Here is a 14,483-nt window from a genome sequence, read left to right as displayed (position 1 = left end):
CTCTACTCTATGTAGGCATGTATCTCTCTATGTAGGTATTTAGCTACGTATGTATATGAGAGTTCTGCGTGCAGTTGGTACGCACCCGTCATGTGTCGATCGAGCTAAGCGCTGTAATTCTTTCCAGGTCTGTTTGATAGCCTTTCTACGAGCATCTTTCTTTTCTTCTTCTCTTCTTTCTCTCCTTTCTTTCTTCAATTCTTTCTCTCTTCTTCTCATATCTTCTACCGCATTCGCAACTGAAGAGAGAAAAGAAAGCAGAAAGAAAAGAAGGATCTCCAATCTTTCTCTTCTCTCTACATCTTCTTCACTAAGTCAGCTATAGCCTTTTCTCCCTCTCGTCTCTCTCTCTCTCCGGCCATATAGAGAGGATATAGAGAGGCTCATCTACAGTCTCCTCTCCGTCGCTTTCTATCTCTCTTTCTCACTGTCGAGACGGCCCAGTTTCTTGTTAAAACGTATCTAAAGAAGTTTAGCACATGTATACGTATAAAGGATATAGATACGTATGCATACATGTGAACACATACGCATATATACATACAGATATAGAGATCCGATACATGCTGACAGAGCTATAGATATACATATAAGCGTATATGTATATATAGATGTAAGCATATATGTATGTATAGGTATAAACTTGAAGAATGAGGGCAATGGAGTGATAGAAGTCCGACGACCGATCAATAGAAATCTGAACGAAGAGCATGCGAGAGACATTACTAATTTAGGAGAGAGAAAGAGAGAAAAGAAAAGAAAGGAGAAACCTGAGAGAGAGACGGCTGAACAAGCGAAAATGTGAAGAAATGAGGAACGACTTTTAAGGAGATATGACTACATATAACATTACTCATCTGTGTATTTATCTACACATATCTATGTATAGCCAGATCTACAGAAATAGATACCCTTATATCTCTCTCTCTATACCTACTTATATATAGGAAGAGAGAGATACTTGTAAGTACATCGGATACGAATCAGTGCACAGGTAGAGAGATAGATACAGAAGACAGATACACGGAGAAGAAAGAAAGAAGAGCTAGCGAGCTAAGATTGGAAAAAGAGAAGACAAAGTCGATGAGAAAAGTCTTTTCCGCGGTTGAAGAGAACGAAGCAATCTTCTGTCCCATTCACAAAGAATGATAGACTCTCACTAGACAAAAGAAGAGAAAGTCTTTGCATGCATGGCTGTATGCTTACCGACACACATACATACATCCGCGATCGAGTGTACATACACCCGGGCCTGAGGCCTCCATAGAACTTCACTATGACTACATATACGTATAGAGTGAGAAAGAGAAAGAGAGCAAGAAGAAGACAGCTGAGCTAACTTACTTTCCTCTCTGTTTTTTCTTTGAGAAGAAGAAAGATGATTCGAAGACGACGTCAGACTTCTCTTTAATGTCCCCCAGCCAGCTCGACTGTTATTTAGAGAATCGATTGTATTGAATCGATTCATCGAATTGGAGCAATCGAAGTCGTAATAGGAATCGTCAAAGAGCATCGATGACGTGTCTCCTCCTCCTGTTCTGTTCATAAAACGGAAATCGACACTCTCTTCTTCCTCTTCCTCGAATAGATTCATATAGGTCTGACTACTCATTTCTTTCTCTTTTTCGTCGTCTTCTTGTGATCTTCTCTCTTTCTTTCCTGGCTCTCTTTCTTTCTCTCTTTGCCCTTCGCCCGACGTTGTATCTATGCAAGTCCTGCTCTTCTTCTCCTCTTCTTTCTTCTTGTCATCTTCGTCTCCCTTCTTTATGCGAGCCAGAGAAGAAGACGACGGAGAAGAGCATGCACGGGTCGTAGCAGGGAGGTTCTTTTTATTCTGCGAGGGCGAAAGCGAGCTATCTTCTTCATTCTCTCTCTCTTCTTTTCTCTCTGAAAGTTCGGCAAAGAAAAAAAAACATAAAAAGAAAGAAGAACCGACAACGAAAAGTGGGAGTAGCAGTAGTGCAGTAGTACTAGTCACTTCACTACTCAAGAAAAAAGAACAACCCCCTACCTACCTATCTCTAATCTCTAATCTATGTCTTTAATCTATCTATCTATCTTTAATCTATCTTTAATCTATCTATCTATCTATCTTTAATCTATCTATCTATCTATCTTTAATCTATCTATCTTTAATCTATCTATCTTTGATTTATCTATAGACATAGATGTCTAGAGGAACAGGAGAAAGTGTCGAAAACGTCAAGAAAAGAGAAGAAACAGAAGAGGCGAGAAGACTTTACCTAGAGGCGACGTAGATGTGAATGAAGAGAAAGAAGAGATAGAAGCGAGAGGAAGTAAAGGATCAGAAGAGCTCCGGCGATAGTGAAAAGACCGACTTCTCTCGATGTATCTACACTGCTCGGCACGCAGAAGGAGATGTCTGAGCTAACGAGACAAAGATACCATCCAGAAAAGGAAAAAGAAGAAGAAAGTGAAGAAGAAAAGATAGAGAAAGAGAGAGGAAGAAGAAGAAAAGATAGAGAAGGAGAAGACGGAGAAAGAAAGAGACTGGGGGAAGTGGATGGTTCTTCAGTGGGTGTACATACACCATCTCTCTAACTTTCTTCGCCTTGTCTATCAGCTACTGATTTTATTTGCTTTGATGAAATACAGACACTGACAAGATAAAGAAAGAGAAAGTGTGAAAGGAGAAAGACATCTTGACGGAAGAAGGCAGCAAAGAAAGGAATGAAACGGCTGAGGAGAAAGTAGTACGGTCTTGCATAGAAAGGCTTAGAAGACAGAAGATCTCCACAAATGCCTCCACGATACAGAAAGAGAGAGAGAAGGTACGGAGGGAAGAAGTAGAAAGAAGAGGAGAAAGAAAAAGAGTACACCCATCCGTCCCTACAGAATTCTATCATTTCTCTCTCTGTTTCTCTCGCCTTGTCTCTCGTCTGCGTACAGAAACACTATGAACAAGCAGCTGGAGAAGAAGAAGAAGAAAAGCATGACGAACAGAATGCAAAGAAAAAGAAGAGACACACACGAACCAACACAGACAGATGACATGAACTATCGAAAAGAAAAAAAGAGAAGAAAACAACGCGAGAGAAAGACTCTATCTTTGATCTATCTCTCTGTAACCTATCTATCTTTGATATATCGCTATTCTATGTATGTATGTTTGATGTATTATCTGCATGTATGTCTGATATTAGTGTGTAATGTGTCTCTTATTCTGTGGGTCTTCTTTTACTTTTCTTAGTCCTCTCGGCTCGGCGACTCGTAGCTGAAACATCTTGTTAATTTTCTCTTCACGTGTTAAAGGGAGACAGAAGTCTCCTGTCCCCTGTGCTTCAGCTAGCCACCGATCAAAGGCTTTGCATGCAGTCGCCTGTTCTGCGGCACACCGCAGAAGGTTTGAAAGAATGACTCTCCTTGTCCTCCAATCGAAAACTCTTCTACAGAAGGAAAAGAAAACGCAAAGTGAAAGAAGAAAGAAAGAAAGAAAGAAAGAGAAGGAAAAGAATGGAAAGGATCGAGAGGTTGAAGGTAAGAAAGACACATGTGCTCTGGCGGCTTCAGAGGGGTGTATAGACACCAGGATAAAGATACACAACAACAGTAGATACGATGAGAATATGTAGGAAGAAAGAAGGAAAGAGAAAACTATGTGCTTGAGCGTGTCATTTATCACTGACAAGTATAAACAATCCAGTCTTTCAGAATCTATCTATCGATCTATCTATCGATCTGACTACAGTTGGAAAGAGAAGATTTCGTGTGCATGTATATCCTAGGAGGAGATGATATGTCGAGTTACGGAGAGGAAGAGAAAGATGCATATATATGTATGGACCTACTACACGAGTCGAATCAAGTCGATAGCGCTTGCATCGACACCTCGAGGAAGACAAGCCTTGACCTTTTTCTCCTCCTTTTCTTCTGCGGTACACGTACAGTCTCTGTTGGTGTGCTTATCTACAGAATCGATACACCCTAAATTCCACTTACAACTGCATGCATCTTCACCCCCCTCCCACCCGTCAAGCTTCCGTCAAGGTTCTCAACACGAAGAAAGAAAGAGAAAAGAGAGAGAAAGAGAGAGGAGTAGACATGTGCGTTTGTGTCTCTTTGCATATTGAGTGAGCTTACAGATGGAGATATTCGTTTTTATATAGAGAGTTGGGATAGTCAAGAAAGATGACACTCTTCTGATCGTGAGTGAGAGAGTGAAGATTCGAGAACGTCACTACACGCGTCGTCTTATAGTCGAAGGCTTCAGTCATACTCCTCTACACACACACACGCAGAAGAACACCTTCAAGAGATATAAAGATACATGCGAAGAGAGAGAGAAAGACAGAGAGATCAATTCATAGACAGGGAAGGAGATTCATCGAGATTTGTACACTTTATTATTCCTCCTAGACTGGGTGACATACATCAACATAGATACACAGACATGTAGGTGTACATACACTCTAAAGTCTATTCATTCAGACACTCGTGCACATAGTCATTTCTATACACACATATGCGCCATGTATCAATTATATGCCTGTAGTATCTATGGAGAAGATACATACACAAGTATATGTCAAGAAGAGACTAGCGCTGAGCTCACTCATACAGACACGCGGGACTTCTTCTTCGCTCGTGTCGTCCAAACATGCAACAGACTCAAACACATAAGCATATCTATCTGTCTCCAATCTGTCTATCCATTTTCCTGCTACGTATATCTATAGAGGGAGACAGATGGATCCTATCTCCTTCGCTCTCCCTCCCAGCCTGTAAGGTCCACACCTCGGCAACGAAGAAAATCTATACATACATTCATACATATACACATGTACATACATGTACATATACATCTATGCGGCCCGAGGAATATAGAGATAAATTTCTCTCTCTTTCTATATATATATATATCTATAGAACGGCTTCGAGATCGCTCTCTACTCAGGAGTCACTCCTCATGGAGTCTATCACGTATATGTATCTATCTATATATCTATCTATATATATATATATACATACGTGTGTGTGGTATGTATATGAATAGGTATGATATAGTAGAGGTAGGCGCTGCAAGACGGAGCTGCACTTCAAAGTCGTTGTACGAGTTAGCTCTGTTTCTCTTATACATATACACATATATATATGTATATATATATATATGCATAGATATATAAGGTGTCCAAGGATAAGTATAGATACATGTGTGTGCGTATGTTTAGAGGGAATGAATGACAAAGAAGAGTAGGTAGGTGTAGGAAGATCTCCCTCATCATCTTCCTCTTCTTCTCTTTTGAAAAAGAAACAAACCTTCTCTCTTATTTCCCAGCTCCCTTGTAGACGCATGTACACATACATACACATATATACATATATATACATACCTCTCTACACACGCCTACACCAGCTCTACACATCTACATATATATATATACATATATATACATATATACATATATATATATATATACATATATACATATATATATATATATGCCGCTAGAATATCCCCCACCATTATAGGTACATCCATGTATGCACACATCTATGTCTATATGTGTATGTATATGTATGTTTATATGTGTATGTATATGTATGTGTATATATGTATGTGTATATGTATGTCTATATGTATGTATATTTGTATGTGTATGTGTGTGCTTACGGCGCCTCCTAGAGTGAGCTCATCGTCCCAGCGTAAGACTTCGACAGCTCTTTGAAACTCGAGAGATTTGGGATCTTCTGTCTTCTTCTGGAGAGAATTGAGAGAGAAGAATTTAGGAGAAATCTTTCTTTTTATCCTGTCCAGACACCATGCTAAAGACTGATCTAACGTTAACAATTCATCTCCCTCGTCCTCTTCTTCTTCCTCTTCTTCTTCATCCCCCTCAGTTCCTCCTTCATCTTCTTCTTCCTCTTCAGACTCTTCTTCTTTTCTTCTTCTTGTTCTTTGAGGAGAATGGAGAAGGTCTTTCCTCTTCTTCTTGGCCTTTTGTTTTGAGCGTTGTCTGTGGAAAGAAGAAACTTGAGAAGGGTCCTCTTCCGAGCCAGAGCTCTCTTCTTCTTCTTCTCCGTCACTTGAAGAAGATAGAGAAGAATGCTAGAAAAGAAAAAGACAGAGAGAGAAAGAGAAAGAAAGGAAGAAAGAGAATGGGTCAAAGAAAGAGAGGCGAGACGCGGAAGAAAGAGATAGACAGACTCTCTATTGAATCACGTTGTACTCCTATCCACACACATAGGCACATACCTTCCACATATAGATAGCTAGATAGATTATAGAGAGATATGACATGCATTTAGTTATGCATCCTCTATACCTCCGTAGAGACTCTTATGTATCTTGCAGTCCGGTGTGTGTCTCTCTCAAGTAATTCCCATACATACGGAATAGATATACACACATCCATATACATATCGATATGTACACATACAGCTAGATCCATACAGATAAATAGATCCAAATACATCTATACAAATGTATATACAGATATGTAAGGAAGAACATGTTGGCACGAAGCCCTTATGAAGCGAGAGAGACTTCACTGGCTCATGAAGACGCAAGAAAGAAGAAGAGAAACTAGAGAGAAGATGGAGCAAGAAAAGGCGAGGAGACCGACGAGAAAGAAGAAGAAGAGGTGTTTGCGGAGAGAAGTAAGCGTCGATTCAAGCGATCTACGAAGGAGGGGAGATGTATATACACGAACAAGAAAAGAAAGAAGAGACTGAAGAAGTCAGCTAGATAACGAGGAAGAAGAAAAGAGACTCTAGAGAAAGGAGACACCCTACATCTTCAGAAGAAAAAGCAGAAGAAGAGGAAGAAGGAAGCTCTTCTCCACTCGAGAGCTTGTTCTTTTCATCGCGTGCGCTTTTCCTTCTTCTTTCTCTTTTAGAGTGAGATCTCTTCGTCGACTCTCTCTCGCGTATCTTTCTCCGAAGCTCTTGTACCTTTCTCTTCTTTTCTTTCTTCTTGTCCCTCTTCTTCTCATTTATCTCTTCTTCTTCTTCAGTAGTAGTAGTAGGCGCATGAGCCTTCTCTCGCCTCTCTACACTTTCTATGGCACACGCCTTATTCTCCCCACCCTTGCTGTCGACACCCTCCAAAGAGGAAGAAGAAGAGAATGCTAAAGACTTCTCTCCTTCGCCGATCACTTCCTCTTCTTCTTCTTCCTCATCGCTTGTAGTTCTCTTGATAAGGCGTCTTTTCTTCTTCTTGTTAAGGTGTTTCGTCTGTAGAACGCCACAACTTTCTTTATCAGCAAGACTTTCTTCTACCTCTCTAGAAGAAGAAGAGGAAGAGACAGGAGAAGAAATTTCTTGGCCCGGATGTTCATCTGAATCGACACCTGTCTGACTAGATCTTCTCCTCCGCGTCATCTCTCTCTCTTCTTCTTCTTCTTCTTCATGCCGAGATTCGACACTGCTTTTCATACGACGGCTGAAAGAAGAAGAAAAGAAAGAAAGAGGTGTCAGATTTACAGAAGAAGAAGAAGAAAAAAGTGGAGAAAGAGAGAGAGAGAAAGAAAGAAAGAAAAAGAGAGAGAATGACTGATCAGACAAGACAGCGGCTATGAGGGATGGATATGACACTAAGAGAGAGAGAGAGACACACGCCTCTGTACGCTCTTCTCATACGAAAGTTGATAGATAGAGAGGCTATATATAGGTAGGCTAAAAGATAGTTCGATAGATAGATAGATTAACGATAGGTAGATGAGAAGATAGAGATCTTAGGGATAGTAGATAGATGAATAGTAGATAGAAGACAGATCAAAGATAGGCTAGATAGATAGAACAAGAATAGGTAGGGAACGAAAAGGAAAGTGACACACCACAGGCAGGATAAGAGCATAGTCAAACACGTGGCTTAAGATGTAGTCTTCGTACAGTCTCTCATGTATAGATAGATATACAAATACAGAAGGAACAGAGAGATAGAGAGAGATGACTACCTCCATGTATGTCTGAATGAGGGCGTAGGAATATGTAAGAGGAAAGAGAGAGATAGAGATACAGGTGAGAGAGAAGCGAATGAGAGGACTTAGCGAAAGTATGAGGGCAGATAGAGAAGACTTCCTTTCCTTTCAAAAGGAAAAGATGCTTTAGCTGTGGTTCTACTTCTCTTATCAAGATCCACCACAACACCTTCCAGCCATGACGTATACACATCTCTCCGTCCATTCAGCGCCCGGAGTCTATCCATCTTCAAATGTATAGAGAGGTACATAGATGTCTATATATATCTGTGTATCTACATGCAAGGGTAGGTCTATCGAGGTAGAAGAAGTTGAGATTACAGGGGATAGATGAGAAAGAGAGCTAAGAAGAAGAAGAATGGCGTAGAAAGAGAGAGAAGAAGAAGAAGAGAGGTTGCTTACATTTTCTTATGAGGAGGAGAAGAGGAGTTGTAACTAGTACTTCCCTCTTCCTCTTCTTCTCCCCCACTTCCGCTCCCCCCAGACATCTTGAAGAGCGAGAGAGGAATCTCCAAGACTTAGGAGAGTCAATTCTAGATCTCTCTCTCCCTCTTGTGAAAAGAGGTAGGAAAAAGATACACGAAGAAGGCAACGACGAAAAAGAGAGAAATGGAGATGAACCTGCCGGACAGAGAGAAAGAAAGGAAGAACGAAAAAGGAAAAGAGAAAGACACTTCTCTTCTTCCTCTTCTGCTCTTTCTTCGTCGTCTTCGAGTCTCCTTTGCTTCTTAGAACTTCGTCGAGGTTCCCTAGGGAAGAAGAGAAGAAGCAAGATACTAAAGAGAGAAGAGGAAGGAGAGAGGGAGAAGAAGAGAAAAGTCGGAAAGCAAACAGAAAGAGTGAAGAAAGAAGGAATCGAACTCGCGAAGATGGAAGAGGTGTGGTGTCTCTCTTCATTCATCTCTTGATCAAGAAGACACCATCCGGGGAGAGAGAAGAGAAACATGGAAGAGAGAAGGCTTTAGTGGAAAGAAAAGGATGAAGAAGAGGAGAAAAACCTGTGAGACTGTCCAGTAAGGAAAGGGGGAAGAGAAAGAGGTCTTAAGAGACATGCAATCAAGATTTAAAAAAGAAGAAGAGCAGATGTTTCAAGAAAGTGAAGTGTGAGTTGACAAGGCAGGGGAGTCCTTTTACACATGAAGGAGAAAGAAGAGAGACAAGAGAAAGAGAGACATCGAATACACACCGAGAAATCCTTAAGAGATGGCATAGAGAACCTCTAGAGAAGAAAGGAAGAAAGAAAGGGTGAGAGAAAAGCCGCTCCGGTTACGTCATTTCTCTCCATCGCGGTGTGAAGATCGACAGGAAGAAGTCTTTCGCTTTCTCCCAGTCGGTAGTAGACTCAACCCAAGTAAAGGGAGGAAGAGGGGGGGGAGAAAAGAATGGAGGGCAAAAGAGTAGGGGGGGGGGGAGAAGGTTATTAGAGAAAGAGCGGGGGGAGGGTGGATTCTGGGGTGTATGTACACCAGGTTCTTGTCCGAGGATGTTGTGTTTGGAAATGGGGAATTCGTCAAGTGAAGAGAGAATATATGGAGAGAGGTGCTAGAATAAAGATTTATCTACTCGCTTGTCTTTGACTTCTCCATTTATATCTCTCTTTTCTATCAGAGGGAGAAAAGACAAGGAAGAAAGGAAGGGTGAGAGACTTGGGGTGAGGCAGATTATACGGGGGAGTTAAGGGAGAAAGAGACGGCTATCGATCATGACGATGAGACGAGATAAAAAGAACCCAGTCGTTCATCTCTCTTGTCGTATGGAAGCTGAGAATCTGAAGCTTCTTGTCCTTACGTTCTCCCCCGAGAGCTTCAGGTAAATCGACGGAGAGGTATGTAGGTCGGTGGTAGTATCGTATACATCCATACGTGTATATTTGTATACACAACTTCTCATATATGCATCTACGAAAACGTAGGAATGTCTTGCCGGATGCAAGAGGTGAAAGTATATACTCATGTAGATAGTGTACAGAGATATATTCATTCCATCTTACTTCACGAGTTAGCATATAGGTATGAATACGTTTACGAGTGCACTGCATGCATGCGCCCTATCCTTCATTCAAGTGAAGATCTACATGTAGTAGATCCGCGTCTATCCGTCAGTATATATATAGACGTGTGTGTATATGAACGGAGAGATGTATATATCATATGTCATCCTCTAAAGCTATGTATACATTTAGAGACCTCTATAGACGTCAACTATCAGTCACTCTCCATCCGCAAATCGCGAGGAAGACTTCAAGCACCGTGGGTAGGTAATGAGTGAATGTAGCTTGCTGTTCTCGTTTCATCCCTTGCCGACTTATTTATAGCCCTCCCCTGAATCTGCTTAAAACCGCTCTCAATCTCTCTCTGACTAGAGGGAGAGAGAATCCAGAGAGATAGCTGTTCATTCGCAGTTGCTTATCTGATATCTGCAGTAGGGAAGGACCGAGGATCGATCTTTCTTGCAATTTTTGACACCTGTAATTGAAAGCATGCCTTTCTCTCCCTTCTTTCGCTGCTTCTTCAGTCCGATCTTTCCCTAGGAAGCCCCACTCCCTTCATTCCCCTCATATGCCGTTGTTTCTCACGTGGCCTCCTCGTCGTGCATAGTCTCCTACTATTTCTCCTTCTCCACATAACCCATTAGAGAAGCTAAGGTCACTCTCTCCTCGTCTTCTTCCACTCAAACTCCTCTTGCCATTGTATGTACTATTTCAACGAAGGAAGCAGGTACCTATCAGGGTATCGACCATTCAGCTCCATCCATCGACTTCTTCGTTGTTACTTACTGACGCTATTCTTCGGAAGACCTATCTATCTGTCTCCGGCTACTCATCTATCTAAAAGAACTCCAAGACAAAGGATCAACTTTCTATTCGTATCAGGCTTGCAGTGCAATTATCTCTACTTGGTTTATTATCGCTAGTGGCCGTGATACAAGTCGTCATAGTAGCAGCCGTCCTTCCTTGAATGGTATTTACCCCTCTTCACTCCCTCAACTTTTGATCTAAGCAGCATGGCAGATGTTGATATACATCAAGATAGTTATGAAGAGACACAGCACTATACTACGACATATGCGTATACGTAACTCGAGAGCACTATCGTAGTCTGGAGTTAGGTGATATAGGGGGTAGAATAGTACTACTACTACTACCGGTCCTAGTCGTAGTAGTGGTAGTCGTAGTGTCAGATCCATTGCTAGGGCTTCTTCTATCGACGTTATTGCGCGAGGAGAGATAGGGATAAGGTGAGGAACCGACCAATCTAAGAGAGGGCTTTTGGACTTCTTTCTTTATAGAGGCACCCCCTACAGGATAGATCGCTTCTTTGTCGCATGCAAAACGGAGTGGTTTGTGGTAGACACGAAGAAAACGATTGCTCTTATGAACGAAAGAGAAAGGCCTATTCAGTTCCTCTGAGAAAGAAAGAAGACTTTTGTTCTGTCCCGACCAACAGCGGATGCTATCGGGCCTACGTGCGTCTTGAATTTATACGGTAGAATCGATAGACGCTCTCTCGGCCTTTCCTCTCTGTCTGTATCTTGTTAGATCGTAGACAACCCAAACCAACCGACGATGACTCGCATATAGACACCTCCCTCGCCGCCTGTCTATCTATATAGATGTGTATGTATCACTTTTTACATCGTTTCTCACCTTGACTACCTATCTCTACGTGTTTATGTATGCCTGGACCACTCTCTCTCTTTTCTATTGGCCTTTCTTCTTCATCTGATCGCCTGGGAATGCTATCTGCTGCCCCCTCCTTTCGCCTTTCTTTCATCTTAAGACTGTCTTTCTATAGAAATCTCCTAAGAGAGAATTCCACGCCTAGATAACTAAAGAGGGAGTGAAGTCTGAGTAGAAGAGAAAGAAAGAAGACCATCTCTCACTAGCAAGAAGAATGAGAGAAGGAGCTATCATCTTTTCGCTTACCAAGGGAAGAAGGAACAACACATATCAAAGAAAGAAGGGTGTTCTTCCCCTCCTTTTTCTTTAAGATACGAACAGTTAAAGAAAAGGAGAAAGAAATACACAAGACCGGATAAAGCTGCCCCCCATCCATTCATCCCTCTCGTGCACTTCTTCTAGTCCCCATATCGACGATCCATCCCCCCCTCCACTCCCCTTCTTCAACGACGACCCTCCTCTCACTCCCACTCCGTCTCTTCTTTCCTTCCTAATCTTCTTCTTCCATCTAGATGCCTACTAGTACACATATATATCTATACATACCCCTACATGTAGAGAACGAGAGAGAAGTCTGCTTCACTTTCTCTGTATCATCTCCCCCGGTCGGTCTATCCTCCTTCATCCTCTCACTTTCTTCACCCCACCTCGCATCCACATACTGATAAATATATCTCTCTATCTCTCCATCTGTATGCTGTGCGTCATCCTTCTCTTTCTATCTTCTTAACAGATGGCTGTAGCGGCAGCGGAGATCTTGGGCCAAAGTTCAGCGCATTCCTTTCCGACGGGCCCTGTGATGGCTGAGCCCTTCATTTCTCCCTTGTTGTTCGCCACGACACCCGCGTTATCCTCGAAGTAGATGAAGTAGCCCTCTGCTCTTCTCCACGCCTTTCTTTGTCTGACAATGATAGCCATGTGGACCTTCTTACGCAGGTCGGGCTTTCCCTTTTTCACCGTCGCTAGGACTAAATCTCCCAGAGAGCACGCAGGCAGGCGATTCAAACAGCTCCCCCATCCCTACAGTGGTGGAGACAGACAGAGACACAGAGGGAGACAGATTCCATATGTAGATAGATATAGAAAGAAAGACAGAAATGGAGAAAGAATAGAGAGGGAGAAAGAGAAAGAAAAACCAAGTCAAGAGACTGAGAGAGAAAGAAGGAAGTATGGAGATACAGAGGATAAGAATGAAAAAGAAAGATCGAGAAAGAGAAAGACAGGCGTCATGGTATCTCGACGAAATGAAGAGATAGCGTGGGGGGAAGCACTTGAGAGAAGAATAAGAAGAGAGTGAAGATTCTATACATCGAAGCAAGAATGCTATATACACTCGAGGCGACCAGACTGCAGTGATAGAAGAGAAATAGCAATGAGATAAAGAAAACTAAGACCACGAGTCGATTGATAGAGATAGAGAGATTGAGAAAGACACCGAAACTGATGGAGAACTCCTCCAATGATCTCCATTCTGAACAGAGAAGTCCATAAATGGATCAAAGTAGTTAAGGAGAGATGAGGGGGGCATACCTTAACGGCAATGATATACAAATTCTTCGCTCCACTGTTATCGCAGCAGTTGATGAGAGCACCCACTGGAAGACCTAAAAAGAAAAGAAAAAGAATGAAAAAGACAGAAAAGTCAATCTGATAGCTTCCTTCTCGATGGAAAGAAAGAAGATGGAGGAGTGACGATGAATGAACTCAAGATCCAGTAACGAGAGGTGAAGCCTAGTCAGGAGATTGGGGGGGGGAGGGGAATCAACGAGAACGACCAGTCCTCTCCATTCCTACGGAGGTGTATTGAAGATACCACCCCTAAACAAGGTGTACATACACCTCACAATGTTGAGGGTGTCTATACACTCCTTCGATACCGAGACCAAACACCGAAAGCACTTCTTTGCTCGCTTATCCACACCACACAACCTTAGCGGTCATGAAGACAAGCAAGGATGCTTTCTCTCCGAGGAACACGGAAGGGAGAAAGACATGCAAGATCGAGATCCAGATCGTTCAAAGGAGAGACTTGAAGCTACACATGGCTATGAAAGAATGAACGTACGTACTAGAAAAGCGTTGAAGAACGACAAGAAAGAAAAAAAAACAGAAAGATGGATGGAAGGAGAATCGATTGATAAGCTTACCCAGTGTCACTCTCATCTTGTTGCCACCCGCACCTCCTCGTCCTAAGAGAAAACACAAGAGGAAGAAAATACTATCATAAGGAACAAGAAAGTCGATGAGAGAAAAGAAGAAAAGTTTACTATGTTTTCACCTTTTCTCCCTCATTTCAATCACGCGCGGTGTACATACACCAGACCCCCCCGGAGAACACAACGACGAAGAGAAGAAAGACAGAGAGATAGATGCTAGTTCAGGTAAGAAAAGAGGACAAGAGAGAAAAGAGAAAACGACAGTCCCTTTTCATCGGAAGAAGAAAAGAGCGCGAAAGTCCTTCAAGATTAATAGTTCCACTTCGCATGAGACACACACTCAGAAGAAAGAAGAATATCCGGAGAAAAGACGAAGAAAAGAGAAGAAACACGCCTTTTCATGTATCTTTGAAAGCAGTTCTAGATAAAAAGGAGAGGTATGGAACTCCTCTCTTCTCTATGAAGTCAAGCCAAGCAAACAGGGTGGTTCATGACACTCAAGAGAGAATGTATAGCTTCTTTATCTTCTTTCCTTCTTTCTCCCCCTTGACAGCAAGAGGAGAGAAAGATCTCTTCTTTCACTTCTCGTCCCGAGTTCATCTAGAAAGAGAAAGAAAGAAAAGACAGACCTTCTACGGACGGGACGGATGACAAAGAGAAAACATACAAAGATAAGCAGTGCTTCCTTCTTCTCCATTCACTTTTCTT

At 42.1% G+C, this 14,483-nt stretch overlaps 2 protein-coding genes across 2 annotated transcripts in view; both read right to left on the bottom strand.

The window, feature by feature from the left end:
* Positions 1–9,962, bottom strand: part of CSUI_001010 (uncharacterized protein) — a 22,604-nt gene extending 12,642 nt beyond the window's left edge. The window contains exons 1-8 of the mRNA XM_068061216.1: positions 8,343–9,962; positions 6,754–7,402; positions 5,633–6,067; positions 4,102–4,241; positions 3,203–3,407; positions 2,244–2,388; positions 1,345–1,887; positions 86–239 (exon numbers count right to left, since the gene is read on the bottom strand). Of these exons, the coding sequence (XP_067926809.1) occupies positions 86–239; positions 1,345–1,887; positions 2,244–2,388; positions 3,203–3,407; positions 4,102–4,241; positions 5,633–6,067; positions 6,754–7,402; positions 8,343–8,428 (2,357 nt within the window). The 5' untranslated portion in view covers positions 8,429–9,962. The remainder of the gene's footprint in view (positions 1–85; positions 240–1,344; positions 1,888–2,243; positions 2,389–3,202; positions 3,408–4,101; positions 4,242–5,632; positions 6,068–6,753; positions 7,403–8,342) is intronic.
* Positions 9,963–12,345: 2,383 nt separating this feature from the next.
* The window catches only part of CSUI_001009 (60s ribosomal protein l23), a gene marked incomplete at its 3' end in the record, with an annotated part of 2,378 nt that continues 240 nt past the window's right edge, over positions 12,346–14,483 (bottom strand). The window contains exons 2-4 of the mRNA XM_068061215.1: positions 13,767–13,808; positions 13,150–13,223; positions 12,346–12,639 (exon numbers count right to left, since the gene is read on the bottom strand). Of these exons, the coding sequence (XP_067926808.1) occupies positions 12,346–12,639; positions 13,150–13,223; positions 13,767–13,808 (410 nt within the window). The remainder of the gene's footprint in view (positions 12,640–13,149; positions 13,224–13,766; positions 13,809–14,483) is intronic.

The sequence above is a fragment of the Cystoisospora suis genome, assembly GCF_002600585.1.
Source record: "Cystoisospora suis strain Wien I chromosome Unknown contig_397, whole genome shotgun sequence".
Lineage (NCBI taxonomy): Eukaryota > Apicomplexa > Conoidasida > Eucoccidiorida > Sarcocystidae > Cystoisospora > Cystoisospora suis.
Note: the sequence above shows the minus strand (reverse complement) of the source record. Positions and strands in the feature narration are given on the sequence as shown.